At 38.9% G+C, this 12,101-nt stretch overlaps 1 protein-coding gene across 1 annotated transcript in view; it reads right to left on the reverse strand.

The window, feature by feature from the left end:
* TMCO1 (transmembrane and coiled-coil domains 1) overlaps positions 1–12,101 on the reverse strand; it is a 61,395-nt gene that overhangs the window by 44,728 nt on the left and 4,566 nt on the right. The window contains exon 3 of the mRNA XM_013005721.2: positions 542–601. Within this exon, the coding sequence (XP_012861175.1) occupies positions 542–601 (60 nt within the window). The remainder of the gene's footprint in view (positions 1–541; positions 602–12,101) is intronic.

Here is a 12,101-nt window from a genome sequence, read left to right on the forward strand (position 1 = left end):
CCTCCCAGCTCTTTCCTCTATTTCCCTTGACTTTCCTTCTGTCCCACTATCATGCTCAGTCCCCACCAGGGTTTCAGCAATTGAAGATGATTCTTATTAGAAAATGGGAGGGGGAAAAAAAAGATGGGGAAAAAGGAAGTGAGGGGAGGTCAAAGCAAACAAACCATAGGGTCATTGATAAATTGTTCAAGTGATTGAATGCAAAAAGATGGTCTGATATGTAAACCCCCACCTAATTCACAATAAAAAGCTTTTAAAAAACTCACTTAAAAAAAGCCATGATTGTCAACATTATTTTACTAAAACGGAATTATATCAAAGCTAAGAACAAAAAAAAAAGAGCAGCTGCTTGAACATATCCTTATCTACCTCACAAAGGAGTTATAGAAATCAAGTGAGATAATGTAAATATGTGCTTTGTAAACAGTAAAATTATACAAGTGTGATTTATCACAATTAACAACTTCATTTACATGATCTAAAAATGTACTTTTGGGGGGAAGAAAACCTAAATTTTGTTTAGACCAACATTTCATCTTACCTATTTTCTTTTTCTGTTGCCGACCAGCTGACTCTGTTATCGTTTCTTTCTTCTTTTCTACTATAAACGGTATAGAAACATAAGAAAAATTCTGCATCATGTTAAGCAAATGAAAGATGCTTTACAAAGTTGCTGAACCAATGAAAGATTGTTTTTCATCTTTTTAAATAATTTCAATTACAGCAAGCATAATTGTCCAAATGCTACCACCATCAGTTTCGACACATTTTCTTTGTTCCTGAACTCTTTGCTATCAGCTCCCCTTTATTCCTTCTCTCCTCCAACCTACCCCCCACGAACCCTTATTATTATATTATATATTCTTACTTGCCATATCTATGTTATATTATTATTTGCTGTATCTAACACCATCCATGTATCCATTCACCTGAAATTCTGTTATCTATTTCCTTCAAGTGGGGTTATACAGTCATCCTTACTATTGGCTCCCCCGTCTCTCCCTCCTCCACTTCCCACATGCTCAGGGAATAATTTACTAGTGCTACTGTTTCCAAAGGGTAATCTATCTTGCCTTTCATGCACTGAAACCTCTTAATTATAGAAATGAACATACGCGGGTCTAACAAGGTTAATGAGGTAACATACGCAGGTCTAACAAGGTTAATAAGGTAACACAAAGACCGTAATAGTAAGGGGAAGAAATATTAAAGAACTAGAGGATAGTCATATGTTTCATCAGTGTTAATACCACACTCTGGATTTATCATCTGTGGGGTTAAGGGTAAGAGGGAACCCCACAAAACATCACAGGTTTGGTAGGCGCAATTGTACAGCGATAATAAGTAGAGATTATAGTAAAGTCATAGAGAGCATGAGAGTTAAAGGATAGAGTCAAGTAATGGAGTCAGACGCAATTCATGGTAACATATCTCACCTCCGCCCGGCTTGATGGTCCTCATGGAGGGGGCTTAGCCGTCAGAGAAGAAGCCGCTGCTTCGTCCTCCTTAGTCACCTTCTGGCCACCCTCCTGGCCAGCCACCCTCTCGAGTACCAGGGAGCTTCGTTATTTATTGCTAACCACGCATCGTAATCATACATCACAGAAAGGGGCAATACAATTCATTCTAGAACAAGTTTGATCGCTCTAATGTCTCACATAACAAAACAGACCATTACTATTCTGGGAGGCATGCAAGTTCCCTGATAGTGGACAATAGCCTGAGTCACCAGGAGGGATATTAGCATAGGCAATACAATCAATAGGAGAGGAATCACCTAGGGGTGTGCCCACATTGGTTGTGGAATAGACAGTGGTATCTGCTTGATCTAAACAGCTGATAATGGCTAACTAACCTTGGTCACCCTTGGGCGGGTTTGCCCTCTCTGGTATCTCTGCAAGTGAATAGACCACCATTATCCTTATCAGAAGGGAGTGGGTCTTATTCAGGGTGAGTCAGACTAATGGTCTAGCCACTACAGATGGCCAATGTCAAGTAGAATAACCTCTGACCTACTTTCGCTGCGAGTCACTCTTAAGCAGCTAAGTTTGGTACATATTTTGGGGAGACAACTTAAGAGAATTCCTTCTGTTCCCCACAATCATCCCTTCCATTTGGCCCTTCTGTAAGGGACTGCCCAATTTTTTTACAGGTGGGTTTGGGTCTCCACTTTGTCCACGTTCCTTCTCCTCAATTTGATTGCTTTTTTTAAAACTTCTAATAGCTATTCCCATCGACAACTCTTGATCACACAGGCTGGTGTGCTTCTTCCATGTGGGCTTTGTTGCTTCCCTGCTAGAGGGTCACTTGTTTAACTTCAAGCCTTTAAGACCCCAGACATTATATCTTTTTAATGGTACCATCAGCTATCTTCACCAAATTTGCTTATGCACACATTTTGTCTTCAGCAATCATGTTGGAAAGGAGTAGAAAGATTTGTTTTCAAATATTACATATGAAACCTTTTTTAAAAGCTGCTATTAAAATATTTTAAGCTGGTATATATATATATTTGTGTATATATCTATATATATATATAAAGTTAACACATGACTTTGATTATGGGCCTTGTTAAGGCAAGTGGCCTGCTCCTACCCGAGATAACTGTAAAGGGGAGACACAACATTTAAAGAATAAAGAATACCGTACGCTTTGTAAGACGTCTTCATGATGTAGGGGGTTAAGTGTTAGGTTGCTAACCAAAGGGCCAACAGTTTGAAGCCACTTGAAGCCAATAACAAGAGAAAGACCAGGTGGTCTTCCTTTGTAAGGATTTACAGTCTTGGAGAACTTCCAGAGCAATTCTATTCTCTCCTATAGGGTCTGCGTTTGGTTTGATTTTGGTAAGTATTATTAATCAAAAACCATAAAAGATTATATTCAGTTAGAATTATTAGCAAAATTGAGATGACTTTTAGGCCATCAACTGAGGATGATTGTCTTACGTAGAGTCGAGAATTCTTTTCTCAGATGAATATGGTTAATTGTAGTCCATGCTCATATACACTATTGAGGGTGAGAAGTTACTCATTATATTATTGGGTACCTAAATAACAGGCTTCTAGTCTAGACAGATAAAAAGCTAAGACACGGTTCTAGTTCTGTAATGAGCAATCCAGTAAGGGCAAATTATCAAATAACAATTACAGCACAGAAAAGTGGCAATGGAAGTGGAGAGCAAATATTTTAAAAATGATGAGGGCGATGAATGTACAAATGTGCTTTACACAATGGATGGATGTATGGATTGTGATAAGAGCTCTATGAGCGCCTAATAAAATGATAAAAAAGGAAAACAAGACCAAAGAAACAAAAAGAGAAAGGTGGCAATGGTAAGAGAACGAGAAGCGTCAGAAAAGCCACATTTTCCCCAATGCATTCAGATTAATGTAACAATAAAGTTGTAATAAGTTTTAAAGAAAAATAACAGTATTTTATTATATATTTGCTATCTTTAATCACCTGTGCATGGACTTAGAAAAACTCACTGCCATCGAGTCAATGGAGTTAATGCCAACTCCTAGCGACGCTCTATGGGTTTCTGAGACTATAGCTGTTTATGGAACTAGAAAGCCCAGTCTTTCCTCTGCGGAGTAGCCGGTGATTTGAACCAGCGACCATGTGGATTACAGCCCAATGGGTAACTACTACACCACCAGGACTCCATACGAACCATGAATAGGTACATCAAAAGTTACCTCTACTTAGTTTATATACAATAACTGATCACCATATTATCTTAGTATAGCTTCCTTAGGAACAAAAATTACTGTACATGTGTCATTTCTAAAAGTTGCATTTAAGAGACATGATAAGTAGGACTCTTTTTCTTCATGTATTAAGTAAACTGCCTGAATTCTAAAAGCAAAACTGATATCACTGCTTTGTTAATAAGACATCAAATTCTATTTGATGCCAATATTTGAAATGAAGCCCTAAAGTGTTGACTAAAAAACATAACTATATGTATGTGTGCATGTGAGTATGTGCATATATAGTAGAATGAACCTGCTTGAGAAATATCATGAAAAGAATGATGTCAAATCCCATGAGTATGTTATAAAATATCATTTTAAGGCACAAAACAGGAAACATTGAATGTTTTGTTCTTTATCATTATTACTAGCCAAGAGAAATATTTAATAACAAAAGAAAAACATTTCTTTCCAACCCAAGAAGGACTATAATACAAACTACTTGGCATTTAATGACAGCTACATAAAAAACAAGGGGGGAAAATAAACTAAAGAAATAGAAACATAAAATGATACCATAAAAATTAACCTAGTCTTCTCCTAAACTGGATTTCAGAGACTAGATAAATCTTTCCAAGGGATAAAATTAATGAATTTAACGTATATCAAATTTAAGGAAATTGTGAGAAAAATCCTTTTGTTTTCATACCTAATTCATCACAACCTCAATCTCATTAACAAGACTTAAAAGATTTCTGAGTTAACAAAGACAAACGATGTCTACAACAAATACATCTTTGTGCATGGCCTGTCATTGTTGTCTGTTAAATTCCAGAATTCTGTAAAAAGTTCAAAAGCTGCTCTAAAAGTTTTATCCTGTTTCACAATAAACAGAAATACTTTACACATCATAAAAACTTAGTTAATAAATTCTGTCAAATAAATAATCTTTTTATAAGAATCAAGTTATAAGAATCAACCAAAACAAACTACCATCAAGTCAATTCTAACTCAAAGCAACAGTATAGGACAGGCTAAAATTGCCCCTGTGGGCTTCCAAAGACTATACATCTTCCTGGAAATAGAAAGCCTTGTCTTTCTTCCTATTGTGGGAGGGGACAGGTGTCTCCCTGTTGGAGCAGCTGTTGGTTTTGAACTGCTGACCTTGGAGTTAGCAGTCCAAGAAGTAATCCACTATGCCAGCAAATAAGATGTACATAAACTGTTCTGACTTGTGAAAAAGTTAGCAAATGAGAAATCCTATCCTGGTGGGATGCTTTAGAGAGCTAACTGAAAGGGCAGCGGTCACTCCAAAGGAGAAAGAGAAGGCTATCTGCTCTTGCACAGATTCACAGCCTAGAAGTCACCTGAGTCAACCAACACAACACCTTGTGAGAAAGCCTATCAATAGGATTGGTTTGGGTTTGTTTTTTGGATAACACCAATGCAGGGACAGTGAATTACTTAATGTGGCTCTTCCAGCCAAGGTCTAACTCCTGCCAAAAGATCTTGTCCTGTAAAAAAAAAAAAAAAAAGATCTTGTCCTGCATGAGTCAAAACTGAAGGTGGGGTAAGAGAGATACTGATAAGATTCACCTGTGAGTAATTGGGAACAGGATTCGTTGGAATGCCATTCTGCTGTGTATAAAATGAGCCCTCTGAGAAGCAGGAGGAGGGATCTCATTACCAGCAAACTCCAAGAGTGGAGAGAATCCTCTGGATCCTAGATCCCTGTGCACTGCACCTCCTAGATCCAGAAAGCAGCTGTAATTTATCAGAGGAGCAGCAGCTGAACCAGGAGCCAAAACATGAAACAGAGTGATGAACTACCCAAACCATGGAGCAGGTAAAGCCAGGTGATCGGTGATTTCGTGCAGGAGGCTCGCTTGTGGAGTAGGGTGCCTCTGGGCACTTTGTTCAGGGAGCTGGGTTTGCTGACCCACAGAGCTTAAACTGAAAACTTTTGGGTTGAAGCTTACAGCAGAGTAGTATGTATGCCCCTTTGGTCCTTTATTAGGAGTCCTGAAAAAACTTTGTAGCATGTTCTAACAAACAAATCAAACTGGAGAATTTCTCATTGGCATTACAACCTGTGAACTTCCTTAGTAAACCCTTTATTCATGAACTTGGTCTATGAGTTCTGTGTAGCCACTGCGGTGGATATAAGAACCTAGAGAATAAGTACAGAATATTACCGAAAGCTACGCAACTAGCACTCTCCAAGTAATGCCAAGGATCAGACCAGCCTGAGAAAAGCTAGACCAAATTCTGAGTGAAATCTACTTCTAGGCTTGTTTTGTTTTGTATTTCTCCTAAGGTGACCAGATTGAAAGCCGGAAACCATTGACCAGGGGGCGGTGGTTCTTGATGAAAAATTTGGTCTATATGGACCAAAGAGACCGTTCCCTAGCTTGTCATACATTCTTTCCAAAAATTGGGACTTTTTAAAAATGCCAAAAATCGGGACTGTCCGGCCAAAAGCGGCACTTCTGGTCACCGTATCAAAGACTATATTTCTGTTGCCTAGAGCCATACCAAATTCGGAATACAGAATGTCAGAAAAGACTATTTAGAATTAGAACTTCTGTTCAAAGAAGTTTATCTTATATTCTTTTCAAATATCTTGAATACTAAATATCATAGTATTCACTTGATTATAAATTCCTAGAAGATTTAAGCTCCAGTATAGCACCAATGAAGCACACAATATTTCTCTGGTTTGTAGAGGCTTCTTCAATGCCCCCCCCCCCCACCGAACCACCACCCTATTATGACCCCAGTCCTGCCTTTCAGTTCTGGCTAGATAAGAACTCATGACACACAGAATCCAGGTCAAATAAACCCCTCAGGAACAGAAAAGGGAGTAGCAATACCAGGAGGATAGGGGGAAGGTGGAGGGAGTATGGGGGAACTGATCGCAATGATCAACACATAACCCCACCACCCCAGAGGATGAACAGAAACGTGGATGAAGGGACACAGTGTACAGTGTTAGATATAAAAACAATAAAAATGTATGATTTATCAAGGTGTCACGAGGGTGGGAGGAGGGAGAGGGGAAAAAGAGGAGCTGATACCTAAGGCTCAAATAGAAAGTAAATGCTTAGAATATGATGGCAACATATGTACAAATATGCTTGATATAATTGATGTATGGAATGTTATAAAAGCTGTAAGAGCCCCCAATAAAATGATTAAAAATAATAACAATAAACTGCAAAGAGAAAAAAATTTTGCTCATCCACTTTGTATTTCACTTCTCATGGCAAATTTTACACACATAATACCAAAATATAGGAGAGGGGGTGGGGGAAGAAAAATGAGGCACTGAATCCAAGAACCCAAGCAGAAAGCAAATGTTTTGAGAATGATGAGGGCAACGAATGTTTAAGTGTGCTTTACACAATTGACATACGTATGGATTGTGATAAGAGTTGTATGAGCCCCCCAAAAATGATTTTAAAAATAACAAAATACACAAATAAAAGCACCAAATCTAATTTGTCAATTGAATATTTAAATGAAATATTACATGCATACTAAATGTTGATTGTAGGAAACAAAGTACAGGATATAAGAACATAAGAAATACTATGAGTCGTTCCAATTATCAATCTAAAAATTCACTGTCATAGTCAATTCCAATTCATACTGACCCTATAGAACAGGGTAGACTAACTGCCCCAGTGCGTTTCTGAGGCTGTAATTCTTTTTTTTTAAAGACATTCTTTATGAGAGCAAAAAGCCTCATCTTTCTCAAGAGGAGCGAATGTTGGTTTTGAACTGTTGACCTTGCGCTTAGCACCCAAAGCATAATCAAAATACCATGAGGGCTCTTCCTCATTAACCTACCTCAAACTATTTTCAAAGTAGGCACAGTAAGTAATTACAAGGGGGCTTCAAAAAGTTCATGGAAAAATGGAACTAAACAATATTGGCATCTCAAACTTTTTGAAGCTCCCTGATGTATTAAAATTTATGTAAATTTTGCTTGGAAACTATACTACTTTGAGTATTCAGAGTGCAGAAGATTTTTAAATTTATTTCTGTAATATAATTAAAGGCTAAGCAAATTATTGGGACCACTTTAAAAAAAATCCCAATATCTTCTGTGAAAATCCATTTATGTAAGATTATTCATATTCTATAAGTATAAAAATTCTAACAAGTATAAATTTAAATTTGTCTTGTGTTCATAAGACTACTCAATGATAAAGATATGAGTTCTGGTGGTATCATGGTTTAAGTGTTGAGTTACTAACCAAATGTAAGTGGTTCAAACCCACCAGCCACTTTGTGGGAGAAAACTGAGGCTTTCTGTTCCTTTAAGATTTAATCTCTGAAACCCACCCTAGGGAGCAGTTATACTTTGTCCTTTATTATGGGCAGCGCATTTGATGTGGGTATTATTGACAGAGAAAATCAATACTAGAAATAGAATTGAATAGTTTGTGAAAACTTCCTTTTATGCTGAATCAGCAGGGATGTTCCAATTTAGGAAGAAGGTTAACAAGATCAGTTAGAAAAGCCAGATATTTAGATAAACAAGGGTTCATGAAACTTTAGGGGATGGTGGTCTAATGGGTCCTGGAGAAATGTAGGTATAAGTAATCCTAACAATCACTGCAAAACCTGCTTTTTTAAGACTATGAACTGTATCCTGTGACACTGTCAAAACCTGCTTATCTCCTCCTATAATTATTATAAACAAACACACCCCCTTCTTGAATAAACCTGCAGGGGGTCAGAAGTGAACTCTGAAGCAGCTCAAAGGAGAAATGTGTTTTTTTTTTTTTCCTTCCGCAAGCACTTGCAGAATAAATTGGGAACTGCTCGAATCAATTTGGCCTGGTTTTGGCTATGGCAACAGGCTCTCCAGGACTACTTGCAGTCTGACAACACTATGGTGTACTCAATCATACATGTCATGTGAAGAAACATGCATTTGCATGCTACTACATGTTGGCTAATTAGTGCATGATCACAGCAAAACAATTTCTTACAAAAATATGATGTAATGCTATAAGGTTATGCAAACTTTGTAATCTATTCAATAAATTTCTATCAAGAGATTATACCAAGAGAAGTGTAATCACCATGACAGAGGAGGAGAAAGTATCCCAAGAACATTGGTTTCAAGGCTCCGTGTAAGAAAAGCAAGACTTGTACAAGGGACTGAAAGAAAGCCTGAGGAACTAGAGGATAGTAGCAAGGGATAAAGGTGAGGCTAGCGTGAGGAGGGGAGGAACCAGGCTAAGGGGGACACTGTAAACCACATTTTTATCCTGTATCCTGAAAGCAATGGAAAGAAATGAGTTTTAAGAAGGGCAAGTAAGCGGGCCCGGCCCCAACTTGAACTATGTTGACCCTCCATAGAAGAATGTACTACAGAGGACAGCACTGAAGATACAGGCCGAGGAGAGTGGCCGGTCTGTCCTGTCCACACGGGAGCAAACTAAGAGGGAAAAGAGAGAGAGAGAGTGGAACTCTCTCATTTTAGCCCACCAAGCCTTGAGGACAACATTTCTGCTTGCAGCAGCCAATCCATAGAAAGGACCGTAGGGCTGGTCCCAACACAAGACACTACGTCTCCTCACTAGGCCACAGCACTAGGGGGAATAACACTAGAGACAGTACGGGAAGTGTGTCCACTCTGATCCCCCAACAACAGGGTGAATCACGAAGGGAGCACAACAGAACAGCAAGGGGAACAAAGTCACTAAGTGTACCCAAGGAATCCCGAAAATAGATTTCTGACTCAGGGGCAGTACTTGGCACCTCATCAGACCTGGTTGGAAGACCTTCATAAAAGTCAGCAGATAGCTCTGGAACTATTTATTTATAGGTTTTAAAAAAATTATATATGTCTATCTATATAAGACAGGTAGGATAAACAGTTCGGAGGAGAAATCAACAAACTGGCAGTTGGCAGGTGGGGGGTGGGGGTGGGAGTGGGGAGCCAACAAACTCAGGGACAGGGAAACAACAGGCATCTAAAAATCAATGGCAAGGAGGGCATAGAATGTCTGGTGGTGGTTGATCAATTGTATTGTAGCCCAGAGGAATTACTGAGAGTTGAATGAAGGGTGAACATGACAGTGGGGCAGAAGGAAAGGAAAAGGAAATAGAGGAAAGACCTAGGAGGCAAACGCTATATAGAGGTTTAAATATAGATAGGCATGTACATATGGAAATATTATATAATAGGGATCTTGGTTTATGTACCTATATATATATTTTAAATATACTTTTTTTAACTTAAATGTAAGTTTAATTAAATAGAAATGTTTACCCTAGTGACACAGTCACTAAGCATGCCTCTGCTAATGAAAGATCGATCGTATAGTGTAACCCGCCAGCCACTCCGTGGGAGGAAACTGTGGCCGTCGGCTTCCATCAAGATGACTGTCTTGGGCAATCGTGTGGGACCGTTTTACTTGGCTCAGATACTTTAAAGTACTAAAGTAACAGACACACATGGGGCTTCTACTTAAGTCTTCCCTCGACACATGAACACTTTGTTCTAATAGCCTGGCACTGAGGGATACCTTCCCAACACAATGCTGAAGACAAAAGGGTACATAAGCAAATGTGAAGAAAGCTAATGGTGCCTGGCTATTAAGAAGACACAGCGTCTGGGGCCTTAAAAACTTGAAGTTAAACAAGTGGCCATCTAGCAGGGAAGCAACAAAGCCCATATGGAAGAAGCACACCAGCCTGTGTAATCATGAGGTGTTGATAAGATCAGGTATCAGAAGATTGAAAACAAGCAATTATATTGAAGTGAAGAAGAGGGGTCAAAGTGGAGATTCAAAGCCCATGTGTAGGCAACTGGACATCCCCTCAACAAAGGGTCACATGGAAGGGACGATTCAATCAGGGTGCAGTATATCACCAACAAAACACCCAGCATTCCTCTGGTTATTTAACGCTTCCTCCCCCACTACCTATCATGATCCCAGTTCTACCTTACAAATCCTGCTAGACTGGAGTATGTACATTGGTACAGATAAGACATTTCGACACACAAAATCCAGGACAAAGGGAGGGTGGGGAGGAAGGGGGGAACCGATAGCAATGATGGGTGTGTAACACCCCCACAAGGGGGATGAATAACAGAAATGTGGGTGAAGGGATACAGCAGACAGTGGAAGGTATGAAAAAATAATATATAACTTATCAATGTTTCGAAAATGATGGCAACATATGTACAAATTTACTTGATATAACTGATTTATGGATTGTTATAATATCTATTAGAGCCCCCAATAAAATGATCCCAAAAAAAGGGCAAGTAACATAATCAGACATGATTTCGAAGTTATGCTGCAAGTACTATAGAGAACAAATATGAGTGGATACAGGCAGACAAATCAAGAGACTGTTGCAGCAAATCAAGTGAAACATGATAGGCGTTTAGAGTAGGTGGACATTGCAGCAATGGAGAAACGTGGAAAGATCTGAAAACAATTAAGGAGCTCGGTAATAACAATATGGTAACAGACTGCTTATGAGATGAAGGAAGATACTATTCAGATCAACAAATCCTTATGAAGTAAACGTCCACTCTGTGCCTACCACTGTTCCAGGTGAACAGGCTAAATCAGTAAACAACCATAAAATAAACTCAGCGATAGGAACTTTCATTCTAACAAATGCAGATAAACAATAGCAATAACATAATCATCACAAAGTACATTAAAAGAAGTAAAAACATATGGGAGGTCAGAGGCAGTAGATGGGGAGGTGAACAGGTTTCAGTTTTAAACAGAACAGACAAGTCTCACCACGGAGAGCTTTGGAGCCCTGGTGGTGTAGTGGTTAGGAGATGGGCTGTGACCAAAGCTTAAGACCACTAGCCACTCTTTAGGTGAAAGATGGGCTATCCTACTCCGGAAATCCAGAGGCATGTCTATCCTGCCCTATAGGGTCACTCTGAGTTGGCATGGACTAGGTGGCAGTGATTGGGAAGACAAGCTTTACATAGAGATTTGAAGACGGCATGAAGACTGGTCAGATACCCCTCAAAAAAAACCAAACCCATTGCCATCAAGTAGATTCCAATGTGAATTGACCCTTACAGTATTACGCAGGCCATGAGCCCCAGTTATCTTTGGTAAAAGTTGGAAATAACATTTATAGAAGTTGGAAATAACATGTATATGATTACTACAAATGGTTACTGTGTGAACCAAATCTAGCCTGTTAATGAGGAGAGAGTCATAGAGGTCTAGATAAAGACATGTACATATGCAAATATATTTATACGAGGATGGGGAAATAGATCTATGAGCCTACATTTATAGCTTTAGTATTAACGTAACAGAAGGACATTGGGCCTCCACTCAAGTACTCCCTCAACGCAAGAATACTTTCTTCTATTAAATTGGCATTCTATGATGCTCA

This window comes from Echinops telfairi, unplaced genomic scaffold (genome assembly GCF_000313985.2).
Source record: "Echinops telfairi isolate 266 unplaced genomic scaffold, ASM31398v2 ScPeMD7_7424;HRSCAF=8462, whole genome shotgun sequence".
Taxonomy (NCBI): domain Eukaryota; kingdom Metazoa; phylum Chordata; class Mammalia; order Afrosoricida; family Tenrecidae; genus Echinops; species Echinops telfairi.